This window comes from Triplophysa rosa, linkage group LG7 (assembly GCF_024868665.1).
Source record: "Triplophysa rosa linkage group LG7, Trosa_1v2, whole genome shotgun sequence".
In the NCBI taxonomy this organism is placed as follows: domain Eukaryota; kingdom Metazoa; phylum Chordata; class Actinopteri; order Cypriniformes; family Nemacheilidae; genus Triplophysa; species Triplophysa rosa.
In genome coordinates this window covers 22,495,666-22,523,113 of record NC_079896.1, presented here as the reverse complement: position 1 = coordinate 22,523,113, position 27,448 = coordinate 22,495,666, and the positions used below count along the sequence as shown (strand labels likewise).

The 27,448-nt window shown below is 40.1% G+C and overlaps 1 protein-coding gene across 1 annotated transcript in view; it reads left to right on the top strand.

Annotated features, from left to right (window-relative positions):
* Positions 1–27,448, top strand: part of plxna1b (plexin A1b) — a 91,374-nt gene that overhangs the window by 60,512 nt on the left and 3,414 nt on the right. The window contains exons 10-30 of the mRNA XM_057337839.1: positions 1,014–1,214; positions 6,480–6,576; positions 6,781–6,971; positions 8,087–8,238; positions 9,060–9,180; positions 9,293–9,429; positions 10,333–10,500; positions 11,702–11,795; positions 12,195–12,428; positions 13,983–14,126; positions 14,789–15,023; positions 16,497–16,639; positions 16,951–17,207; positions 20,053–20,119; positions 22,777–22,923; positions 23,468–23,627; positions 23,904–24,007; positions 24,355–24,451; positions 25,344–25,534; positions 26,762–26,931; positions 27,007–27,219. Coding sequence (XP_057193822.1) covers positions 6,921–6,971; positions 8,087–8,238; positions 9,060–9,180; positions 9,293–9,429; positions 10,333–10,500; positions 11,702–11,795; positions 12,195–12,428; positions 13,983–14,126; positions 14,789–15,023; positions 16,497–16,639; positions 16,951–17,207; positions 20,053–20,119; positions 22,777–22,923; positions 23,468–23,627; positions 23,904–24,007; positions 24,355–24,451; positions 25,344–25,534; positions 26,762–26,931; positions 27,007–27,219 — 2,885 coding nt within the window. The 5' untranslated portion in view covers positions 1,014–1,214; positions 6,480–6,576; positions 6,781–6,920. The remainder of the gene's footprint in view (positions 1–1,013; positions 1,215–6,479; positions 6,577–6,780; positions 6,972–8,086; positions 8,239–9,059; positions 9,181–9,292; positions 9,430–10,332; positions 10,501–11,701; positions 11,796–12,194; positions 12,429–13,982; positions 14,127–14,788; positions 15,024–16,496; positions 16,640–16,950; positions 17,208–20,052; positions 20,120–22,776; positions 22,924–23,467; positions 23,628–23,903; positions 24,008–24,354; positions 24,452–25,343; positions 25,535–26,761; positions 26,932–27,006; positions 27,220–27,448) is intronic.

Genomic DNA, 27,448 nt, shown 5'->3' with positions numbered 1-27,448 from the left:
GGATATTTCTCTTAAACAAACGCATCGATTCGCTTCAGAAGACCTTTGTTAAGACCACAGACCCGGGTCGAGCAGTTCTTTGATCGATGGATGCACTTTTTGAGCTTCAAAAAGTCAACACCCATTCACTCCCATTCTACCGCTTGGAAGTAAAATGATACTATAACTCCGACTGCATTATTCTTAAAGAAGAAAACCATGTTCAGTTAGGATGCCTTGAGGGTGAGTAAAACATGGGGAAATTTTGATTTGATAGTAAAGTATCCCTTTAATCCCATGCCTGTATGCCTTGTACTACATTGCTTGAGTACATAACTGTTGTATATCAGCTATATCACACTTCTAGTTTTTCTATTATTCTGACTATCACCAAGGAATTGTGCTCATATTTAGACCATTAGTACTCTTTTTTGTTGTTGTTGTAATATTGGCTTTTTTAACTTATTATTTGCTATGATGAGTGTTCGTCCGCACAGCTGGTTGTCTGGCACACACATACGTAAGTGTACTGTGTATATACTATAACATTCAGGCAGTTGAGAGGCATCCAGGTTTTTTATGTGCACTGCACATACTGGCCACATCAGGTACAAGCATTAAAATGATCATGATTTATTCCCCCATAACACACACTGTTCTGGGACACACTCCAGATAATGTCACCATCCTGCTCATATCTGTCTCGGTTAGTTGAACGATTCTGCTCCATATGTCTCCCGTCATGCATGTTCAACCAGGCATCAAACGGGCATGATACTGTAGATGAGTGGTAGTTAAAAGGCTCGATACTTACTGTAATGTTGTGGAGCTGGTAACCAGAAGGTTGCTCGATCCCCTCTATTGCCACTGTGCCCTCAAGCAGGACCTTTAACCCAGAGTTAACCAGCTTAGTCCAAGGGGACTGAACTGGTAGTGAGTTCACGACCTTTTCTATTGTGACATTGTGTGAAAACGGTTAGGAATGGTTAAGTAAAGCGGTTCATAAATAATGGATTGCACTTGTTATTTTGCAGGATTGTCCTCAGATTCTGCCTTCCACACCGATCTACGTTCCCGTTGGCGTTCCCAAGCCCATCACGCTGTCCGCTCGAAACCTTCCACAGCCTCAGTCCGGCCAGAAAAACTATGAGTGAGTCTTCCGCATCCAGGGAGAGGCGCACAGCGTGACGGCACTGCGCTTCAACAGCTCCAGCATCCAGTGCCAGAAAAGCACGGTGAGTACAAACACGGTCTTACTGGAATATTCCGGGAATTTTCAACAAGTGGACTGAGGAAAAGTGTCAAATTGTAGCAAACGCACAGACTTTTGATACGCAATGCACATTGATTTAATCAGAAGAATTCCAGACTGGAGAAGACGACATTGGAACAATAATCACATTCACACACGCAGTGTCTTATTGTTTGATTTAAGCAGCGCAGATGGTGGAGAATCGGATCTGCTGTCCATGAGTTATTTGGCAGAGCTTAAACCTTATAAACAGTTTAGGAATGTCTTTATGTGCAGCTCACATTAGCAGAAATGTGTGTTATTGGATGTCGGCCCTTTCTCTTTGTCTTCTTTCAGAGTGTTTTCATTTCTCTGTTTGGCTCTGGGTCCTTTTGGACGATACAGTTCTAGTTTGTTATTATGGTTTTGGTTGGGAGGTTGTTTTGCATCTTAGTGGTCAAGGAAAGAGGCCAAATCTGGTGAAGCACATACACACACTCCTACTTTTTCCTCTTGACGTCTGGAGCGGACAGACAGAGCTGTGATCCGACTGCATGGGAAAACCACAGCTGACGTTTCACTAACTGTATTCAGCTGGAAGTCAGAGGGGCTTATGGGAAATGTGTGTCAGTAGATTCAAATAATCTTGAGTCATTTCATGATTTTTGTTAACCTCGGAGTTTGCGGAAATGTTCAAAATACAATAAATTGTTTGTCATTGCCATGTTGATCTGTGGCTTGTCCAATCAGAATTTAGAATATAATCTGTATTAGAATGAGAAGCAAATTCTGACACACACTGATTACAAAATACTTTTTGGTATTAAATGATGCATATTTAAAAATGCTGAAAAGTTCCTCAGGGTTATGTGTAGGGGCAGGGTATGGAAAATACCATGAGTTCAGTATAAAAACAATAGTAGTCTATGGCAAGTCCCCATGAAGATACCAAAACACCAGTCTTTTAAAATCACACGCAACAAAATGAAACCATTGTAATGTCAAACTGGATAAAAAAAACCTCACGGTTTAATTCATTTCATAAGTTAACATGTGAAGTCAAGTCCTATTGGGTTTATTTTTTTCTAAATGTCATGAGGAGAAAGTAAGATTACACGTACAGTATCAGAGCAGATGCTTGTTGTTTAATTCATCATCCTCTTTGAAGCTCTTTCTGACTGTCAGGAGACAGACGGCGGGCAGAAGAAAAGAGATGGAGAGATAGAGCCGCTGATTTATGTGTGTGTGTGTGTGTGTGCGTGTGTGCGTGTGTGTGTGTGTGTGTGTGAGCTCTAGCGATGAGTTCTGATGAGAACCAATTAGAGGAGACGCCGATAAAAAATGATGATTAATTACAGTGAGAGAGAGAGAGCGAGCGACCGTAATAGATACTACGGTAAAGAACAATGAAGGTGAGAAAGAATGTGCCATAGCCGAGGGCCATTCAGCGACAGAAAAGCCTTCTAGAAACTTACTGCAGATGCGAGAGAGAGAGACAGAGAGACAGAGAGAGAGAGAGAGAGAGAATGTAAGTTTTAATTTGAAATACTGCAAGATGAGTGATGTGATCTTGCTTGCATACTTTTTAAACTAATGTACAAATAAACACAAAAAATAATACAGCGTAGTAAAATAACAAAAAAGAACAACAACAGAAATATAGCATAGCAATAAAAATTCTGACAAATTGTCACAAATACATCCTATGCCAATGATTTTATTATAATTTTATGAAATTATTTTTTTATTATTTGTTGCAGATACAAAGTTAATTTGTATCGTAACAATAATCTGTCTGTCTGTTATGTTTTGTACATTTTTATACACTTAAACAGGTTATACAGATCACATAAAATACATAATATGCTTCTGTCAGATTCGTTTTTTCTGCGTTTGTTGTCATGCTTTGTAGTATTATAATATTCTATACAACATTTTAGTTATATAGACAACAGCTCTAATTCTTTAAAATATGTCTCTGGAAAACAAATGTTCCTGGAAAACAGATTTGATCAATGATTGTGAGATCATACACACTCGTTAGATACGTTTAAAAACCTTTATATTTGTTTGCTTGTGCCTGGATGATAAAGTGATGTGGCCCGTGTGGGGTCCGTGTCAAAAGTTTCCCTGGAGCTGCAGGAATCATCCTCCAGGACACAATAGCCAGGGTCAGAGGAAGGCCAGGGTCATTAAACCATCAGTTCTCCGGCACTAAATCAACATCTTTTGGTGTCCCAGATGGGGTTTGAACCGACAACCCTCTAATGACTACAGTGTCGTGCCGAGATCAGACCAGCACACAGGAGAAAATGAAGCGCTGGAGATCTGCTTTCTCTTAATATAGAACATGTATATCAGTAAATGAAATCAAACAATTTACAGTAATTATCATATCAGTAGGCCGAACCTCCAGGCTGTTCCCACATGCACTAATACACGCTTACCTCTTCAGCCCCATCGCGTCATATCTGCTTTATTTAATTACGTGAGCGTTCGGTCTTCCTACGCCAGTCAGAGGTTAACTGCCTTCTCAAATACGCTCGTCTCTCGTGGTCTGATCGCATGCAGTCTCCAGCCTGCAGGGTGAATACATTACCATACGATGCATTTAAGACAGCTGCATTCAGACAGACGATAACTCATGTAAAGACCATAAATTGTATTTAATTTCTTAACTAATGGAAGATCAAATGCTTAGTGCCCAGATTAATTATCTGTGGTTTATGAGGGTTTTAAAGGCAGATTACAAAATGTACAGTCTCTTGTGGTTATTATTAATCATTGTTATTTGTATTGGTCTTGTTTTTGTACTGATTTTTTACTGGTCAACAAGGCAATTTTTTATGAAGTGTAAGCAATCTCCTCATGACCACAGGCAAACTGTAGCAGTGCCCTAGCAACCAGAGGCATACTGTAACAATGTCCTAGCAACCACAGGTATATTGTAGCAAATCCACAGCAACCACAGGCATACTGTAGAAACGTCCTACCAATAATAAGCATATTGTTGCAACACCCTAGCAACTATAGGCATGCTGTATAAACATGCTAGCAACTTTAAGCAGGCTGTAGAAACGTCCTAGCAACCATATACATGCTGTAGCAATGTCATAGAAACCACAGGCATACTGTGATAACATCCTAGCCACCACAGATATACTGTAGCAACATCCCAGCAACCATAGATATACTGTAGCAATGCCCTGGCTTTAGCAATACCCTAGCTATCACACATGGTAGCAACGCCCTTGCAAACACAAGCACAATGCAGCAACGCCCTAGCAACCATAGGCACACTGTTGCAACACCTTGACAACCTCAGTCATACTGTAGAAACGTCCTAACAACCATAGGCATACTGTTGCAATGCCATAGCAACCACAGGGATTCCACAACAATGCCCTGGCAACCACACACATACTGTAGCAACACCCTAGCAACCACAAGCATACTGCAGCAATGTCCTAGCAACCACAGGCATATTGTAGCAAATCCACAGCAATCACAGGCATACTGTAGAAACACCCTAGCAACCACAAGCATACTGCAGCAATGTCCTAGCAACCACAGGCATATTGTAGCAAATCCACAGCAATCACAGGCATACTGTAAAAACATCCTACCAATAATAAGCATATTGTTGCAACACCCTAGCAACTATAGGCATACTGTATAAACATGCTAGCAACCATAAGCAGGCTGTAGAAACGTCCTAGCAACCATATACATGCTGTAGCAATGTCATAGCAACCACGGGCATACTGTGACAACATCCTAGCCACCACAGACATACTGTAGCAACATCCCAGCAATCATAAATATACTGTAGCAATGCCGTAGCAACCATAGGCATACTGTTGCAACACCTTGACAACCTCAGTCATACTGTAGAAACGTCCTAGCAACCATAGGCATACTGTTGCAAGGCCCTAGCAACCCCAGCGATACCACAACAATGCCCTGGCAACCACACACATTCTGTAGCAACACCCTAGCAACCACAAGCATACTGCAGCAACACCCTAGCAACCACAAGCATACTGCAACAATGTCCTAGCAACCATAGGCATACTGTTGCAATGCCCTAGCAACCACGGGGATTCCACAACAATGCCCTGGCAACCACACACATACTGTAGCAACACCCTAGCAACACAGGAATACTGCAGCAGGTCTCTAATTTTAAAGCAGCCCTCTCTCTTTCTCTCTCTCTCTCTCTCTCTCTCTCTCTCTCTCCCAAGTATTTTCTTTCTTTCTTGTGTTTCTGTTGTAAACGCTCTGCTCTCTCTCTGTCAGACGAAGCGTTGTAGCCCTTGTTCATTAATCTCTATTCAGTTTTGTCTCTATTCATACTGTCACTCTGTCTGTGGGTTTGGTGTGTTTGAGCTGTGCTGACTCTACAGTCACACAGATGCTGATAGAAGAGAGGAGATGTTTCTCATCTGTTACTGAGGTCTGAAGCATTTCAGCACCTGACATTTCTTATCTAACGTCACTGTGAAATCAGAACTGTCTTATCTTTCTTAATGTTTATTTCTGGGTTTATTGTGCACCTTTATTTATTTTTTATTGTAAATTCTGTACTTTGAATAATGAATGATGTTTCATGACAAAAATTAAAAACTACCGTATGTATTATGGCCATATGACAGGTAATTGTAAGGTGTTTTTTCGGAACATGTCCAGAGGGTGAACAGAGTCTAACTTTAATGAAAAAGAGAGTTACTTTTATGAAAGCAAGGTGTATAATATGTGTGTGGAGGCTTGTTGCCCACAAGTTTTTTTTGTTGACCTTTTCTCTTGTAAAGAAATGATGGTTCAGAAAGCCACTATTCTGTAGACTAACATCAGAGGATGTCCTTCACTGTCCTGAACTGTGTGTGGGTGTGTGTGGGGGCACTGCGCAGTATGTCTGTGTGGTTCGGTACACGCTGAAGGTCTTGGTTGAGAGCATCTCTTAAATAAATGATATCTTATTAATAATACAGTAAAATAACAGAGTGAGGGTTGGGAAGAGTCCCGTCTCACCTCATAAGATACTTCAGCACATGTGCTTCTGAAGGTTGCTCAGAATTGAGTGTTGAAGGTCAATAGCATCCATTATGTTCACACTAAAGCCTCCCTAACCATTTTAAAATCTCAAAGCACATTTCTTTTTTAAAACTACAGTTCTGAGACCAATGTTCAATGAGGAGTTCTTTTTATTATTAATAAAAATAATAAATAGTTGTATTAAGTAATGTAAGTTATGTTTTGTGTGTTTTAGTTCAACTATGAAGGAAGTGACATCAGCGACCTTCCTGTCGACCTGTCTGTGGTGTGGAATGGAAACTTCATCATCGACAACCCCCACAACATACAAGGTAACCATGGCAACCGATGCAGTATGCTGTACGAGGCAACCTAGCAACGCCCACGGGATGCTGCAGAGAGCAACGCCGCAGTGTTTATAAATGTTTTAAAACTTTTTTGCTTATGTAAACAAATACTTTCTCATTCTTGATGATATGTTGGAGGACACAGTCTTCAAAGAGTGCAATATTGTAAAATATTATTCTCTCTAACAGCTCACCTGTACAAGTGTTATGCATTGAGGGAGAGCTGCGGGTTGTGTCTGAAATCGGACCCCAGTTTTGAATGTGGATGGTGCGTTCAGGACAGGAAGTGTTCTCTCCGTCAGGAATGTGCTCAGCCTGAACACACCTGGATGCACGTCACCACCGGCAACAGCCGCTGCACCCATCCTCGCATCTTCAAGGTGAACAAACCCTCATTAACAACACTTGAATGATGAGATACTATCAGACATTACACTTAAAGTGATAGTTTACCCAAAAATTTCTATCCTGTCATCGTTTACTCACCCTTGTGTCATTTTAAACCTTTTTGAACACAAAAGAAGATATTTTGAAGAACGTTATTAACTGGCACCCATTGACTGGTTTTGTGTCCATACAATAAAAGTGAATGGGTGCCGGCGCTGTTCGGTTACCAGCTTTCTTCAAAACATCTTCTTTTATGGAATAGTTCATCAAAAAATTAACATTCTTACTCATTTACTCAAATTTGACTCACTTTCTTCTGCAGAACACCAAAAATGATATTTTGAGGAACGTTGGTAACCAAACAACATTGGCCCCAATTAACTTACATGTCTAACAGAGTTCAGAAAACAGACTCATTGAATCTGCACAAACAACTCTGATGTGAGAACGACGTAAAGTAGATTTTCTGTCCAGCATTTAAAGGATTTCCAAAATCGGCTTCCAACTGAATATTAAGTTTTAGAAGATCCAGTTACTAAAATTACATCTCGTGTTAATTAAAGTTCTCCTTTGTTCTCCTCCTGCGATCTGTCCTGCTCTCTCTCTCTCCAGTACCGCTGTCGTCTTTTACTTATTAGATTAGGTGTTAATTTAATTTGGGAAAGAAGGAATTTATCACATGGATTATTAGCTCACTGTGGGTGCTTTGAAAGCCATCTGTTGAGAAGATGTACACCTATTCTCTCTCTCTTTCCATCTTTCTTTTGCTGCATCTTCACACAGGCACTGCTTTCATTTTTATCATCTATCTGTAGAAACGTGTGAATGTCAAATGAAGACGGTCCCTCGGAAACCAATTACTCGTTTGTGTTTGCCTCTGCTCTTCTCGTTTTCTCTCTCCGTATGAAAAGCGAGCGATTGTGTCGTTTTGAAGGGTTTAAACGAATCTTCCGTTATTTATACGCCATCTTGTTGTTTGAAACCGGCGTGACGTTATTTCCATAGGACACGGTGGAGATGTTCTGGTGAATGTTGAAGATTTTTACTTTAAAAGGCTGTCTATTGAGACACATTCAGTAATGTTGGTGTTGTTGTTTGTTTGGTCCAGCTGTCTCCTGAAACGGGACCACGGCAGGGCGGAACCAGACTCACCATCACGGGAGAGAATCTGGGCCTTCAGTTCAAAGACATCCAGAATGGCGTTCGGATCGGGAAAGTGTCCTGTCAGCCCATCGAGGAGGAATATATCAGCGCTGAACAGTGAGTACAAATGGTGGCCCAAACTAAGTTTACTTACCAGTAAACACTAGTAAGCCTAAAATTGTGCAAAGCCAGCCAATCAGATTTAAGCTCACGTCTTTGAAAAACGTGCATCGTGGATTATTATTTACATGCACACAAACATTAAAAATAAACATTTCTGTAAACATTAACACTTTCAAATCGTTTCAAGTCCTGTTGCTAAAACACAGTAGCAATGCGAAAGTGATGATGTGACTATGGTTTATTTATAATATTAATGACAGAATTTAAACTTTTGGTAAACAAACGAGCACAAGTTTTGTTGTCGTTTTATCAAAGAAAAAACACTCACTTTTTATCACAAGCTATTATCTGAGATTGGCACATAGCTTTCGTGTGAAACGCTCAACACTCTGACCGGACAAAAGAGTTAATAACGCACCACAGACAGTGGAGGGTGTGCCCCAGGGCATGATGGGAAGGTTCAGTGTCCATTCCATTAATAACAGAAAGGCTGTTGAACACAGACACACATTTTACAGTTCAGCAAGACTCACTGTAAAGTGTTACAGCTGTGTGTGTGTGTGTGTGTGTGTGTGTGTGCGTGCGTGCGTGCGTGCGTGCGTGCGTGCGTGCGTGCGTGCGTGCGTGCGTGCGTGCGTGCGTGCGTGCGTGCGTGAGAGAGAGGGTTTTCTGCCTGTGGTGAAGCATTAACCTGTTTGTCATTTTATGTTCAACCACTCAGTCATTGCTGAAACAGATTTTCATTTGAGTGGTGAATGCCAACGGCCAAATCCTACCCGCCTCATTCTCTCTCTCACTTTTTCTCTCTTCTTCAGGATTGTATGTCGTCTGGCTGATGCCACAGGTTATCGTGTACAGGACTCTCATGTTGAGGTGTGTGTCAGGGACTGTCTCCCTGAGTATCGAGCTGTGTCTCCTAAAGCCTTCACATTTGTGGTGAGTCAAAAATACGCCCAGGTCATATTTAGCTCAAATAAGAATAAACTGTATTTAGCATCATTATTTTTTTAAATAGCATTGTGACTCGTTTTTGTGTGTGTGTGTCCAGTCTCCATACTTCACACGTGTGGTTCCATCACATGGTCCAATTTCCGGAGGTACAAGAATCACAATTCAAGGCAGCCATTTGAACGCCGGCAGCGCAGTGTCCATCAAAATCGGACTCAATACCTGCCGCTTTGAGAGGTAATGATGCTCTCATGATCCCACGTTTGTCTCATCCCTACTCACCTACATTCTGAGAAGATTTACAGTATTTATTATTCATCACACTGTGTTTAAAGTGACATGATTCAACACTTTCATGACTGTTAAATACGTAAGAGTACATGAGTCTCATGAGAACATGCCCAGGTCACATTTTTTTCTAATGTAAAGAAAATAAAGATATGTTGCATTAGGAAATAAAAGCATATTATATTATAATTACGTTTATGACCATTAAGCTCAATTTCTCCCCAAATTCTCATTTCCGTAATGCATCCAGATGTTTCATTTTTAATGCCTAGTGTTTCCTTTTATTCTCAAAGGTGATTGTAAACTGATCATTATTTTACTGTATTGCTTTACAACAAATAAGCCCTACTATACTGTAATGGTTTATTTGCCTCATCTCCTAAGATATAAGCAGTTTCACAAATCTTAAATATGTAAAAAGAAAAATGATTTGTTTTTGCTGTCTCTTGTTCACGGGGTAAATCTCAAACCAAGCCAAAAATGATTGATCTGTGCATATTCATTCAGACCGCCCCTCTGCACTCGTGATGGCAATCTTGTCAAAATATGTCCAGATCTGAGCAGGTTTCTCGACTGCGTGTTGTGAACACGGTTGCCATGGCAACACAGCAAGTGTTGAAAGACAGATTTTCACACACGCACGCGGTGGACTCGCACATACACGTCTGGTCAATCTGTAGACCGAATCTCATCCGTCAGCCGTGTCACACATGCGTGAACAAAGCTACTGTACCTTTAAGACTCGTCCGCTGTTATTGTTTGGCTAAGTTGCTGAAAACAAAATATGTAGATGACATGTAATTGTTATGATGTTGAAACTGACCAAGCTCATGGTGTGTGTGTGTGTCACAGGCGAGGTTCCCGTGAGATCGTATGTGTGACTCCAGCGGGTTTGGGTTCTGGCGGGACTCCGGTGATGGTGGATATAAACGCAGCCGAGTTGAGAAACCCAGAGGTGAAGTTTACCTACATGGACGACCCCATAGTACTGAGGATGGAACCCGACTGGAGCATCGCCAGGTACGGGTGTGCGCCAGCGGACGGACGGGTTAATTTAACACTTTCTGATGCTCAATCAATCATCGGTTTAAAGCTTTCAGAATTATTCGTGGATTCTCTGTGGGGTTTCCAGAAAGATCTGAACAGTCGTCCAGTTGTCACGCCGAACGTGCGTTTACAGCTTTTCCTCAGGAGATTTGAGTGACATCACAGCCAGCAGACCAATTAAACTGATGGCAGCCTAAAGCTGCTAAACACACACACGTTGCCAGTCTAGAGCTGTGAACAAGCATTTCACATCCAAAGAGAGAGAGAGGACAGAAGTGTGAAGAGGGACGGGTTAGACACATCCCACATGATAATGGATGCACTAGTCATCCAACTCCTCCAAGATTTTCCGATTGTTTGTCGTTTATTTATCTATCGTTAATTGATATATTTATCTAATGAAGCTTATTTTGACAGATTCCGTGTTCAACTAGTGAAGTGTTGCGATTATGGGTTTAATTCCAAGGGAACACATATACTGATAAAACACAATTATAACTAAAGGGATTATGTTATGATAAAAAGCATCCAAAAGAAATCGAAACCGTTTTATTTTCTACCATCTTCAAAGTAACCACCGTTTGCTTAGAATTATCAAGGTCTCGCCCTGAAAAGTGTTTTAAACAGCTTTGAGGAATTTCCATCTGTTATGTTCTCTTACTGGCTCCTTTTTCAGCGTTCCAGTCCAAAAATATTGTTTAATAACATTTTTAGTTGTCTAATAAAATAAATTATTATGTTAGTACAATTATATTTTTGTCCATATTAATAAACATCTCTCAAATCAATTACAAGTGGTCGCTAAGACAGATTTCTTACAAATATACTGTCTTTGATTGGACTGTCAGACGGCCCTGTTTACATGGAGAACATTTCATTGAGCACTTTTCCACCATCGCGCCGAATCGTTCTCGTTGCTTAATCATTCCACACCGTGCCGTTCCATGCCAGCCGGTACGTAAATGGTTTAATTAGAACCGTGCTGAAAATTCCGAGCCGAGAACAGTTTGTTATCGTGCCGTGTCGAACCAGGCTCACGTGGAAACATAACTGTAACCGTTTCAGACTGTGCTTAGAACCGTTCGGCGCGATGGTGGAAAAGCGCTCGATTGCAAAGGATTCGGGAAGCACATTGTTGGCTGGATGGTTAAGAGATTTATTTTCTGTTTCTTAGTGGTGGAACCCTGTTAACGGTCATCGGTACGAATCTCGCCACTGTCAGAGAGCCGAAGATGAGAGCCAAATATGGCAGCATCCAGTCAGTCAATGTAAGTATTTACACATGTTCAATTCAGGTTGGTGCAAAACATTTGAAATTTTCACACAGATCGACAAGTTACTTCAGACGACGGTGACTGTTTTGAACGCACATTTTCTTTCAAAAACTGCCCTGTGTGCCTGCACGTGTTTTTCTGTGTGTATGTGAGATATTGAATCACCTTTCCCCAGTTTAACCTTTAAAATGTCAATGGCCGACAGCACGTAGAACATAACACAGCTCTATAAAGGCATGAGAAACTCCCGCGGGCCCAGTGTAACCTTATCTCCACTTTCACCCTGCTCACCTGAACATCTCTTTCTCTCACCATCCGTGTCAGGGGTCTCTCTACTTCCTCTGTCTTTATTGGCTTTGAAAGACTGTAATGATCATTAAATCTCTCTTACAGAACTGTACTGTTGTGAACAACACTGTGATGGTCTGTCTGGTTCCGTCTGTGGCCGGCTCAGAGAGGAGCTTCTCAGAGGTGGGAAGCAGTCCGGATGAGATTGGATTTGTCATGGATAGCGTTCAGTCTCTCCTGGTGGTTAATGAGAGCTTCAGTTTTTACCCTGACCCTGTGTTCGAGCCCCTCAGCCCATCAATGCTGGAGCTCAAACCCGGATCTCCATTTATGTTGAAGGTGAGATTGTGCGTGCATGTCTAAGATGCATGAGAAAAACACAATTTGGATTCCCTTTGTCTATTTGGATTTCTTGGACTCATAATACTTTGTATTTGAAATTGGTTACAGGGATTTTCATATTACTCAAATTTGTTTTTCCTCAAAGTCCATTCAAACCTATAGTTGTGCATACCTGTAGATCCATGTTCTTTAAAAACGTATGACATTTAAGTTTAAGAAAGAAATTAAAAATAGAAGTCTTGACTTGGATTACAAAACTAGTACTGTCAAACCGATTCCAAAATAAATGTTTGTGTATAATATACTGTATGTGTGTGGCGTGTATAAAATAACGAATTAATGCATGCGATACATTTTTTCAGATTAACGCGTAAAAGAATATTGACACAATTAATGTGTTTTGTAGCTTTAAAAAGTTTAGAATTTAGCGGTCGAGACCGTAAAGTATTAGAGAACTTTCAATTTCTGTATAATGTGCTTGTAAAGATTGTTTAAAGTTCACTTAAATTAAAAGTTTTTTAAAGCCTAATAAATGTTCAAATTGATAGCTCTCAATTATACTTTAATGTTGAATTTTATAGATACAGCAGTAGTAGTAGTAGTGATTTTCCATTCATAAAATGATGGCATTAAAGATATATGAAAATAGACTGTCTTTATGTTGTTTCTACATTAATTTGGAGATTAGATGTGAAATTATTAGAATCTACAGTAAAAGTATATTTTAGAGCTTTAATGTTATCTGAAATTAGTCACGATTAATTTCCCAAAATAAATGTGCGATTAATTCGTTAATTGTTTTCATCGATTGACAGCACTAATATTTATACATATACACATGTATGCATTAATTAATACATATCACTCGTATATCTTAAATATATACATGTACCGTATGTTTTTGTATTTATATACATATAAATATACACGCCACACACACACAAATTATATAACAACAATCTTTTAATTTGGAATTTGAAGGCACTAAAAAAAACAAAGAAATAACAAAGAAATGTTTCAAGAAATAATTCAAGAAATAATTCCACTAAACTATTCTCGAAATGCCACCAGATCTAGTTTTGAATTCTAAAATATCATGTTTGATGTTCTGTTCCTCACTAAACATGTTTCCTAAATGTCTTTTGTAAATGTTCTCTGTTCTATGACCTAACGGTCAGGTGATTTTTGTCACGAAAAATATTTCATTTCTGCCTTTAAGGAAGCATGCATCAGATTATCCGTTTGATTTTCATGCCCTGTCTCATGGGACATGCAGTGTGTGTGTTTCTCTGTGTTAAATGCAACCCTCCAGTGATACACGTCTCTAAATAAAACATGCAAACATTTGAGAAGGATTCTCCCTTCGGCTTTTGCTTTCCCATAAGCCATTTGGGCAGAGAGAGAAGTACTGTGTGTTGGAAATCTGGCGGTATATTCCCGAGCGCAAACACGTCACTGTGGGAAATAGACCAGAGAATGTTTGTCTGTGGTGGGAGACGAGAAACGCTGAAGAAAGAAAGAAAATGAGAGACATTTGTGTTTTCTTTTCAGGGGAGGAATCTCATTCCTTCAGCTGCCGGTATCTACAGGTTAAACTTCACCGTTCTGATCGGTGACAAACCGTGTGTGTTGACCGTCTCAGAAACACAACTGCTGTGCGAGTGGCCTAATCTCACCGGCCAGCAAAAAGTCACCGTAAGTCTTTAATTCTCTTCCCACGACTATCATCTGATCTCATTTTTGTTTCTTGTGTTTCTCAGCATCGTGTTACTGAGAAGAGTTTCTGTTGTCTCTCTCAGGGGTTTTGTGCTGGATTTGTTTACAGAATCAGATCTGTATTTACACCGAATCAGAACTGTATTTTCATCTTTAAATAGCTTTGCTTTATTTACTGTACGTATTAAATGAATACATCAGTCTTGTGTTTTGTATGGCGGTTATTAAACCATAACCTGCGTGTATTTCCCAAGCGATCTGCCCTCATTCTCTTTGGTACAACTGTAAGCGAGAGAGAGAGAGAAATGCTCTGCGACCCAGAGACCCACATGTTTGTCCTCGACCTATATATTCTGACCTACATACAAGCTGTGTGAAAGTCATTCGTCTGGCCCTGCCACCGTTTACACACACCTCTTAACCCCATTTCTTTCTAAACACTGTTAAAAGTGATCTGTAAGACCTCCGTGAAATAAAATATTGCTATATAATGCTGTTTTACTGGAGGAATTTACCATGTCAATAAATAGTGATGTGGTGAGGTCAATGTGGAATTCTGGGATAGATTGCATTGTAGTCACAACGTCTTGAGATGATTTACTCTGTGGTGCAGTATTTATAACAAAATGTTTGTTGTGTAGGTGCTGGCTGGAGGATACAGATATTCTCCTGGAAAGCTGCAGATCTATTCGGACAGTCTACTGACGCTTCCCGCCATCATTGGAATCGGGGGAGGAGGAGGTCTTCTTCTCCTGGTCATCATCATCATCCTCATCGCCTACAAACGCAAGTCCCGTGACGCGGACCGTACACTGAAGCGCCTGCAGTTACAGATGCACACCCTGGAGTCCAGAGTCGCCCTGGAGTGCAAAGAGGGTAACGCAACCTTTGTTTTGTTTCATCATCCTTACGCTCGTCTTCTTTTCTTTCCTTCTTCTGTTTGTTTTATTTTTTTGTTTTCGTTTTGTTTACGTTTTTTCCGTTTGCTGTTTTTTTTACTTTTATTCTTTCTCATTTGTTTTTGTTCCTTCCTTTATTTGCTCTTTTGAGCCTTAGTTTTGTTTGTTTGCATGTTTGTTTGTTATTTTGTTTATTTGACCTTTTCCTTTGCTTTTATTATTTTGTTTGCTGTTTTGTTTTATGTTCATTATTTTTTTAATTCGTTTTTGATTTCCTCCTTTTGCTGTTTTGTTCTTTCCTTTTGTTTGTTTGAGCTTTTGTTTGTTTTTGCATTTGTTTTTGTTCCTCCCCCTTTTGCTCTTTTGATCCTTAGTTTTGTTTGTTTGTTTGCGTGTTTTTGTTATTTAATTTCCTTTCCTTTCATTGACCTTCCTTTCTTTTGCTTTTGTTATTTTATTTGGGCTTTTGTTTTATGTTCATTATTTTTCTTTTATATTTTTTATTATTTTTTATTATTTTGTTTGTTTGACCTTCGTTTTCTTTTATTTTGTTTGCAGTTTCGTTTTAATTTGTCTTTTCATTTGGTTTTGTTCTTTCCTCCTTTTCCACGTTTGTTCTTTATTTTGTTTGATCGTGCCTTTCTTTTTTTGTTCAGTTGTTTGTTCTATTGTCGAGTCTTTACATCTGTTCTTTCCATTCTTTCATTTTCTTTTCAATACTTCCAAATTGAGGTTCATCTTTCATTTGTTAGTTGTTCTTTGTTTCTCTTTGTTTTCTCCTCTATGTGTCTCTCTCTCTTAGGTTCAGTATTTGATTGTCTTTGTTTTAGTTTGACTCCTGTTTGAGATAACCTCACCTATCACAATGCAAACATCATTTATCATACACACGTACACGCATGCCGAACGGTCATCTCATTCCTGTGGTCACAAGGGCAAGAGACGAGTCGCCCATTATCTGTCTCTGTCGAGCCCGAGGTGACGACCTTGTCTGTCTCCAGACACAGAGAGGGATGAGCGCCAGAATAAAGAGGATAAGAGAGATGGATCGTTCGAGCTGAGAGTGACACATCACAAATAAATGATGAAACGTTCCTCCAGGATGAATAAAGTGTGGCGATAAATAACCACAACATTCAAATTGATTAGGTGAGTGGCAGCCGGACGCTTCGCGGAAAGTTTGGAAAGGAGAGCGGTCCAGAACATCCACATGAAGTCTCTACAAATGTTGGCAGGGATGGCAATGAGCTTCACTGATTTTCAATTTACTCGCCCCAAAATCAAATCAAAAACATGCCAGTCAGGTGTTCTTGTCCTGTCTAAGTGGGCAGTTTTTTTCCAGAATAAGTAGCAGTATGGACCAGACTCCATGCCAGGTGTCCAAACTCTGCTTACATTAAACTACATCTTGTTTAAACACCTGTCTCTCTTTCTCTCTCTCTCTCTCTAGCATTTGCCGAGCTGCAGACTGATATCCATGAGTTGACTCAGGACCTGGACGGATCTGGAATTCCGTTCCTTGATTATCGTACATACGCGATGAGAGTCCTTTTCCCGGGAATAGAGGACCATCCGGTGCTGAAAGAGATGGAGGTATATACACACACTCATTTACACACTATATTCAGCTGGAACTTAAAATGAAAGTTCACCCAAAAATAGAAATTATGTCATTTTTTCATTCATGTTGATCCAAACCTGTATACAACTCTTTCTTCTGTGGAACACAAAAAAAGATATTTAGAGAAATGAATTGATGTCCATACAAGGGGAGTCAACGGGGGTCAACATTCTTCAAAATATCTTCTTCTGCACAAGAAAGAAAGTCATACGGTTTAGAACGGCCTAAAATGTCGACGAGGATTTTTCATTTACTCCACAGTTTTCATTTGGCTCTCTTTCAGGTGCCAGCCAATGTGGAGAAAGCTCTGACTCTCTTCGGGCAGCTCTTGAATAAGAAGCACTTCCTGTTGACATTCATCCGGACGCTGGAGGCTCAGCGCTCGTTTTCCATGCGGGACCGCGGTAACGTGGCATCTCTCATCATGAGCGCCTTGCAGGGGGAGATGGAGTACGCGACCGGCGTACTGAAACAGCTCCTGTCGGACCTCATCGACAAGAACCTGGAGAGCAAGAACCACCCCAAACTTCTGCTCAGAAGGTACGTTTGCGGAGTTACCTTTTGATGTTGTTGGGTTACCTTTGACACTAATGAGAAAGTATGAAGTTATTAGCATCACTTATTGTTGGTCATACTGAGGGTTAGTGATTTCAACACGGATAAACTTTGTGATGTAATTGTATAACATACATGGATTATGTGAGCTGATCTTTCGAGAGTTCTTTCTCACAAGTTTTGCCTTGTGGGCAATAAGGCAGGCAAGAAAAATAGACTATATTAAATAAGTGATTCTGTTGTTATCTGTTGACTTGGGCAAGTAAGGAACCGCCTAGCAACAAGCAAGCAAATACCAAACACATTTTCAGAAAATGTAAAAATCTTTTCTGTCTCTCTCTCTCTTGCATTTCTCCCTCTTCCTCTATTAGCCCTTTCATGGCCGATTCTCGTTCGTCCGTCTCTTTCTGTCAGGTGATATTACACACCTGAGCACACACACGCTCCCTGCGGAGAGAAAGCGTGAGGGAGGAACGCTGGAAGCGAGACACAGTTGAACGCGTGACAGTAGATGGAGAATCTGTTGAGAGATTGAAGGAGACTGCGCGGGTGTTTAGTCTCAAATCAATATTATCAAAAAACAAATTAGCGCTTTCCAAAACTCACGACTTCAGCTTACTGATCTGATTTTGAGACAAATAGGGCTCGCATTCAATTCAAGTTGATATTTATTCTTCGAAATGTACTATAAGTGGATTAAACTTTTTTGAATAATCTGAAATAGCAACACAGGTCAATGTATTTACATAGCAATCACAATTGCACTATTTTTCATGAGTGTGAATAAATTATGAAAGAATTTTTATTTTTGGAAGAAAAATAAAAGGGCCCCAAGATGGATCCAGGTGGGGCACATAATTTGTGGCATTGTATGAAATAGAGAAATTAATAAAAAAATGTAGGCAATCAAACATCAGAAGAATAAGACGACTAACCCAAACAATTGATGTTCCAACAAACTGTATATATATTTTGGTTTAATTCAAATTATGAGTTTATGATTATGAGTCTGTATTTGGGGGGGCCGCAAAGTGATGCGCTCTACTCAAAGGGGGCCTTACAATTCAAAAGTTTGAGAACCACTGCTTCAAGGTTCCTCCGAACTGCCTCTAATTGGAAGTATTTAAACCGGTTTACTGTTACATCCATTGGCTCAGAACAGCATATCAGAATATACGTCTGCGTTTCAGTGACCATTACCATAGTACAATGCTTTTTGACGCTGTAATTGTGTCGTTACGGCATCTATCACCAGGGGTTAGTGCTGAACAAACGGATCCGATTTCATGGCTTACCAAGAGAAGTGTGGACAGTCAGTCCTAGAAATCAGATTTGAGCAACAAATCAGATTTGTGTGCGGTGTGAACAGATCCTGGGATGTAATTCAGTTTGTTATAGGCTAGGTCTATTGTTGCCTCAATTTCTCATCTGATTTGGCCATCGTCGGTTTCGTTTCTCAATTTTCATTCTGGTCTCACACACGACAGACAAACATCACCTAAATATCTAACTATTGTTTGTTATAGTTAAACCATTGTTAATTTTAATAAGGGTGGCGTTGGTGTCAGTCTCGTATTCTTTAGTCTCAGAGTACGAATGAGGGAATCATTTATCACAGATGGTAAAAACAAACATATTCCACCTGATTCCTCGTGTACGCCTCCTCGCGCGCCGCGAGCAGATTAGCGCTAATAAGGTCCGTTAATGAGCAAGCCGTGTAATTAGCTTCATTCTGAGGGACTTTCTTTAGACTAGAGGACTGTTATCGTACGCCAGGTTTCTGTTTAATGACACGAGATACCGCATGTTTTTAATTGACGCTTTCTTAATGAAGATTAGTGGTTGGCTCCGTGAGGGAAGAGAGCGGACGCGTCGGTTTGATATTAATGCAGAATTATTGGTGCGTGGCTTCTTTGAAGCTTTTTTCCCTCGAGCTGCGTTCGGCACCGCTGGCCGAATAATTCCACTGCAGCGCTTTGATGTCAAACGAGATTTAATAAAACAACCCCGAGATGTTGGTTATCACAAACACTTTTCTTACGAGGCTGTGAAAATGAGGAAATGTAAGACCTCTTCAAACATTTTTCTCTCTCTTTCACGCTGTCTCTCACTTTCTTTGCCCTTAGGAAAATTAATCACAGTCTTATTATAGGAAAAAGTTTTTGGGGGGGCGGATTGATTACCATTTGTGTAACTATAGTTTAAAAACAAATGTCAGGGCCAAACTCTGTTTACTATAGTAAGACAATGGTAAATTTGTGATAACAAAAACAATACCGAAAGACTACAGTTGCGCAATTCCATGCTAATGTCACCCGTAAGATGAAAAAAAATCTAGTTTGTACCAAATATTTTCACCATAATAATAGTTCAGAAGTCAATATTTGTTATTTGATTTTTATAAACATGGTCTCCAAAGTTAGATAAGTGAATTGACACATCCACAATGGTCCATTCCTCATAAATGGGCACATAAAAATAACTATTTTATGCTCTCCAAAGAGACATCCCTTCTCCGTTTGTTGAGTAATATAGCTTCTGGTTTTTGCATTTTCATTCAAAGAAATCCTAAAAGGTGGGGGGTTAGTAAAATATACACAGATAATTAAGTATACTGGTAATAAATACATTCCCTGAGAATTCATATTTCAAGTTTTGACTGAAATCTCAGATTCATAATGCTGGAATTGCCCAGTTGCTATAATTAAACCGTGGTACACTTTTGTACGGTTATCTCTTTTTTTCTGTCGCTCTTTTCTCTCTCTGTCTTAAAGGTTGTGTTGGGGTCTTACATGCGACTTTACACTATTTATTCTGTTTTCCCCCTCAGGACTGAATCAGTAGCTGAGAAGATGCTCACAAACTGGTTTACGTTCCTTCTCTACAAGTTTCTTAAGGTAAGTGGAAACCTGAGATATATTACTCGCTACACAGCATCACTGCTAAAATAACCAGCATAGACCAGTCTAATGTGGTTAGCAGCCCTTAGCTGGTTTCCATTAGTCAAGCTGGTCTGGTTTGATGGTTTTAGCTTCTTTACACTGGTAAGACCAACCAGACTGGCGGCTGACCGATAACCACGAACCAGACAAATGCAGTCCAGTCTGGCCATCACAGTCATGTTGGCCAGACTGTATAATTATGATATTTTCTTGGGTTTGTTTGTGGCCACGTCTTCTAATCGAATTCAGATACATGGCAAGATATGAAAGACTACTCTGTTGATCAACAGAAGGAAATTCTCTATTAGAACACCACTGTGAACCACATTTGTAGCCACACACATGCTAAATGCCTCTGGTCACATCATGAAGGCTGTAATGGAACGGTCTCTCAGACCGCGTGCGTCTCATCTCCTGCTGCTCATTAGCAGCCGTGTGTTTAATGATCCCCTGTGCTAATGAGACCTGAGGGGCATAGCCTGCGTACCGATGGGCCGCACCGTTGCTAAGGATCCGGCGAGGCACACTAGACATCCAAGAGGAGGTGTGTGTCAATCAGCGGTTTCACCTGCTATTATTATATTGGCTGATTAGCCATGATGTATTTGTGAATGGAACGGACTATACGCATGTTTAAATCGGACTGCGATGACATCATTAGTGTGTATTAGTAAGTACTCATCAGAATCATTAGTAAGTATTCCGAGATTTGAACACGCCCCCGACTAGACTCATCTAGACTTCATAGCAGCCTTCAGGGGCCAAGGACCGCCCAAGAGGCTATCTGCCAATCACATTCCAGCTTTGATTCCGGACGGATCGTTAAAGAACGGGACACGTCTCCGGTGTAATTCAACCAATTAAATTGAATATAGTGCCTGTGAGTTGTTTCCATTTTGTGCTTCATGCATCAGACGTTCAGGCAGCGGTCTGTGGGCGTGACGTCTGAGGGCTGAGACTAGAGATTATGTGGCTTTTGTGCTTGTCTATGACTCATATTTTTGAATCGGTAAACGTAAACATTTGTTGTTGATCTAGAAGTTGTTTCAGAAACGTTAAACTGCGGTTGTCCCGCGACGTTCTGCGCTCTCATGTGGAGAGAGAGAGCGAGAGAGAGAGAGAAAGGAATGATTAAATGAGATGGAGTGACAGTGGTGAGGAGAGATAATGTTATGAATGATGAAGATCTCGTGTAGGAGGACGAGAATGAACAGAATCGAGAGAGAGAGCGAGGCGTATGATTGGCTGTTTGACATGTATCTCTCCCAAGTGTCATACTTTCTCTCCTCCATAGTCATTAGTGTTGTGTTAACCCTCAATCTCTCTCTCTCTCGCTCTCTCTCTCTCACACACACACACACACACACACACACTTATTTTTCTACAAATCTCCCTCTTGGAGTTGGAGGAGGTCTGGGTTGATTTAATATTTTGTGTTGTATTTTTGTACATTAGTCCTTGACCGTGTTGGGTGTAACTAGTTACTAAGTAATTAGTTACTGTAATTTAATTACTTTCCCCTTGAAAAGGTAAAGTAAGGGATTACTCAGATTTTTCTCTGTAATTTAATTACAGTTACTTCTGATGTAATTGAGCTAAATCCTGTGTAATATATTTAATAGTGGAAATGACATCAAAATTATAAGTCTAACTTTAAAATGTATGCTTTAATATCTCCTTCTCACATTTGTATACTTTAGTCAGTTAATAAGAATAATGTATGTAGTTATTTATTTAAATGAACTAAATAAGCCGTTTCATGTCTATCCTTGATTCAGTTCTAATCAAGGATGATATAGGATATAGAAAGTAATGGTAATAAGTAATTAAATACTTTTTGGAGAGAGTCATTTGTACAGTAATCTAATTACACTATTGAATATGTAATTAGTAACTAGTAATTCATTACTTTTTCAGAGTAACTTACCCAACACTGGTCCTTGACTGATACACAAAATAAGAATTCCTATTATATCCTCCTGTTTCTTGAAACCCGTAAAGTAAATGTTCACTTGAAATTTCAGTCTCGTTTAAACTCAGCGGAATAATTTCTTCAGCGCCCTTTCAGGTGAAGGTAAAGAGAAAAGCTTAACACGGTGAGAAAGATCTTCACCGGCTGCAATTACGCCGTCCATGAGTTTCCATCTTCTGTACGGCAACAGCGGCAGTAATGTTTGAAAATCCATGAGGTGTGCGAGACCGGTGCGCTTTTAATGACTCTGTCGCTCTCCGCATGTAAAAAAGGTGAGAGGACGTGAGGGCCCTTCACTTCATCGGACCCAACCAACAGCGAGACAAATAAAACACACAGCCACAGGCAGCTATGATCAGGTCCGAGCAGATGGGAAGAGAGGAGAAAACAGCAGGAATTGGCAAAATAGCATGAATAGATGTTGTGCAATCGTTGTACAATAGTGCCCACAATAGTATAATTCGAGTTTTTGAACTTAATCAAACTTTTGTCAAACTACCTGTTCTATATGTATAAGACAGACAGCCTCAGGCTAGTTTTTTTTATTTTCTTCAAACAATTTGAAATGTCAGTGTTTTTAAAGAAGAAATGGAAATGCACATTACATCCATTGTGTGTGTGTGTGTGTGTGTTTGTGTAGGAGTGTGCCGGTGAGCCTCTCTTCATGCTATATTGTGCTATAAAACAACAAATGGAAAAAGGCCCAATAGATGCCATCACCGGTGAAGCCCGCTACTCCCTCAGCGAGGACAAACTCATCCGACAGCAGATCGACTACAAAACTCTGGTTAGTACCGCCCACAATAATGAAGCCCCTCCCACTTATATCACCCAGTTTTTACTGAAAAACAAAGGGTTAATATGGCAAAAAAAGGCGTAAACATCTCAGTTAGAGGTTGACTTTCATTTGGTAGTAGGGATTAAAGTAGATTAAATGATTAATCGCGTCCAGAATAAATGTTTGTGTTTACATAATATACTGCATGTCTATGCACTGTGCATATTCATTTTGTATATACATTTTTGTAACCATACATGCATATATGTAAGAAAAATATAAAAATTAATAAACTTTAATTAGTAAAATAATTGATTATTTATTTGTATATGTATAAATAAATACATGTAAATATTTCCTAAATATGTAAACATGTATGCGTATGTGTTTATAAATACAAAATTAATATGCACAGTGCACAGTACACAGACATATATTATGTAAACACAAACTTTTATTCTGGATGTGATTAATGAGGAGGTTTTCATGTAATTTGCTTATCAGATTCAGATTTAGTTTTTCCTGTTTTGACTTTACTTCCTGTGCTCTGCAGACGCTGCATTGCGTGAACCCCGAGAATGAGAGTGCTCCAGAGGTCACTGTTAAATGTCTGAACTGTGACACCATCACGCAGGTCAAAGAGAAGATACTGGACGCCCTATTTAAAGGCATTCCGTACTCGCAACGCCCCAAAGTTGGAGACATGGACTTCGGTATGAAATTATGAATGAACATCCCCATCTGGAACAAAAAACAGCCAAAGATGGTCAAGCTGGTTTTCGGAGTGTGGTTGTTTTGTGACAACTCAAGCCAGCTTGAACATGTTGGTCTACCAGGATGACCTCACCAACCGGTGGTCCATATGACCAGCTTTGAACATTATAAACCAGTTATCATCACAACTTGAATTTATAACTATATTTTTTCCACCAAATCTGTCAAAAACTGTCTGGATTTGCAACAGGAGTCTGATGTTATGCTTTTTTCAGAATGGAGGCAGGGTCGTATGGCCAGAACTATTCTCCAGGATGAAGACGTGACCACAAAAATCGACAACGATTGGAAGCGTCTCAACGCGCTGGCGCACTATCAGGTACTGCATTCACGCCTCAGCATCTTACTGCCAGGTTTCTATAGCGATACCTCTACATCCCGCTGCCTGGTAACCATGACAACTCCGCAACATGTTACTGGGTAACAATTGAAGCATTTTAACACCTAGCGTACGCCAGGTAACCATGGCAACACCTCACAAAGCATAACAGCAGGTGGTGTTGGTCAGTGAGGAAACGCTGGTAGAGACATTTGGGATTTATTGACAGAATTACAACTTTACAATCGACTTAAATGTTTTTTGTCTTTATTAAGCACAGTCTTGAGATTGTGTATTTGTGTAACTGGGAATAATAGACACGACCATTGTCTCTCTCTGTTGTCTAGGTAACGGATGGGTCAGTAATCGCATTGGTCCCCAAGCAAAACTCCGCCTACAACATCTCCAACTCTTCAACGTTCACCAAATCCCTCAGCAGATACGGTGAGAGCTCTTCTCTTGTTTCTCTCTGTCTCGCCCTCGGCACACCACAGTAAGCTCGACATTCATCCGCAGAGTGCCTGTTTCCGTCCGTGTTTGCGCTGTAATAATCTGCTTCTCAGTGTGGGAGCATCAGCATGCGTCTGCAGTCGCAACTTCAGACGGTAGACAAACAGGAAATGATGGATGTGAAATCTAGAATCTCTCTCTGAATGAGTAAAACCCTTGACATTCCGCCCAATTTCGATTTCCATTACTGAAACAAGCGCGCTCGTTTCTCCAGCGGTGACAGAGCGTTTTCCATCTTTTCCTGATTAACCCGGAATATTTATTTCCTGTAGTGTTTGAAAAGATGCGCTGCTATTAATTTCGCTCTCCCGGTCTGCATTTCTCTTGTCTTGATGCGTGTGTCACTTCATTTATCACGTCTGTACTCGCTTACACGCTTACCGTGTTATACAATGTAGATCTTCACTTCAAGATGAAATGAAGGGAATGGGAGAAAAATGCACAGATATGTATTTAAAGGTACAGTTCACACAAAAATGAAAATTCTTTCATATGAACTCGCCCTCATGACTTTCTTTATTCTGAGGAACCCAAAAGAAGATATTTTGAAGAGTGTTGGTAACCAAACAACATTGGCCCCCATTGACTTCCATTCTATGCATACACAATTAGAGTCATTTCTTCTTGAAATATCTTTTTTTGTGCTCCACTGTACAAACAGTCATACTTTACAGGTTTTGACCAACATGAGGATGAATTAATGATGACAAAATGTATGTTTTTGGGTGAATTATCCCTTGAATTATCACTTGGTTTGAAAAACTGTGCAACCAAAACATCTTTAAGTTCTTGAAACATCTAAATATCGATGCCCCGCACTCCACAGAGAGCATGCTCAGAACCGCCAGCAGTCCAGACAGCCTGCGCTCCAGGACGCCCATGATAACTCCGGATCTGGAAAGCGGAACCAAACTCTGGCACCTGGTGAAGAACCACGACCACGCAGACCAGCGAGAGGGCGACCGCGGCAGCAAGATGGTGTCTGAGATCTACCTGACGCGTCTGCTCGCTACCAAGGTGAGAAGAGAAAGCGTGTGAAATGGACACTATGGCTACATCGACGATACCAAAAAACCATGACGCTGCCTGTTCTCCTTCAGTATTGATTCAAGAGTAAATGAATACGGTCTGACTGACAGTAGAAATGAGTCTGTAGAGAGGAAATCTGTTGCTAATATTCTTAACACACACTCGCACACAGACGCACTTGAACTAATTGGCTTAGTTTTTAAGCACATGTGAGATTTTCGGAGCTGATGTCATTAGACAGTTTGTGTTGACCTTTGTGTGAGAATGATAGTCGCTCATTAACATTTACCAGCCTTCTCTCTCTCATTGAGGCCTGTGTCTTAATTAGACCAATGACCTTTGCTTATTGAGCGGTTTGGGAAAAACTAGGTCTTCATCCGTCCCGTGTTTTCGTCTCTATCTGGCAACGTGCAGATGTCTCTGCTTCAACCTCACGAGAATTGACTGCACATCCGTGTAAAGAGTATGTGCATCAGAATATAGACACGCGCATAAAATGTCTGTATTTAGTTGCGTGATAAAGATTTTTGGCATTTAGAAGAGGGAACAAGCATCTTTCAGTCTAAAAATTTGAATCTTCATGAATCTTTAAACATGCACCTCTTTCAGTTTGTGTCCATCGAGAGAAACTAAATAAAGATTGGAAAAATTACTGTTAGAAAATGATTGAATTCGCTGGACTGTGCAAAATTAGACATTATACTGGATTTCAATAAATTCTCAGGGAAGAGATGATGTAAGTGTATTATGATATATGGGCAATTCCAGCGTTATGCATGTGACATTTTCAGTTAAAACGTGGAATATAAATTCTGGGAGAATGTATTTATTAACAGTATATTGAATCGTCTGTTTAGATTTTACTAAACCTCTGATGATGAGGCCAGACATCAGAAAATATCAGTCTGTGCACAAGTTGTTTATTTTAAAAGAGAGAAATGTTAATGCATTACGGATGTGACAAAAAAGGGTGCACGTTTTTGAAAGACAACATACTTGGTAGGATTTCTGTGAATTGAAATGTACAAACCAGAAGCAATAATATCCAACAAATGAAGAAGGGATGGCTCTTTATATACTGTACCACAAAATAGTTTTCATTTGAACTAATGAGGAATATGGACCGTTATGGATGTGACGATTCTGTTATGGATGTGACGATTCACTATGAAAACCTATGCTTTGTGTAATTTTAACATCTCTTCTTTCACACAGGGTACGTTGCAGAAATTCGTCGACGATCTGTTCGAGACCATCTTTAGCACGGCTCACCGCGGCAGCGTTCTTCCTCTCGCCATCAAATACATGTTTGACTTCTTAGACGAGCAGGCGGACCGACACGTGATATCAGACCCCGACGTCAGACACACGTGGAAGAGCAACTGGTGAGTATTTGAAAGACAACACGAATCAGATGTTCTCTTTCTGGACCCTTATGAATGATCCTCCTCCTTTTTCAGTTTGCCGTTGCGGTTCTGGGTGAACGTGATCAAGAACCCTCAGTTCGTGTTTGACATCCATAAGAACAGCATCACAGACGCGTGTCTGTCCGTGGTGGCTCAGACCTTCATGGACTCGTGCTCCACGTCGGAGCACAAACTGGGCAAAGATTCGCCGTCCAACAAGCTGCTGTATGCGAAAGACATCCCCAACTACAAGAACTGGGTGGAGAGGTGAGATAGAAATGTTTACAAAGGGCGATGTTCAACGATTAATGGCATCCAGAATAAACGTTTGTGTTTACAGATATACTGTATGTCTGTGTACTGTGGATTGGTATTTTGTATTTATAAACACATATACATGCATGCATATATTTAAAATATATATTTGCATGTATATATTAATATTTATATATAATTTAAATAATATATAAACGTTTATTTTTGTATATTATGTTTT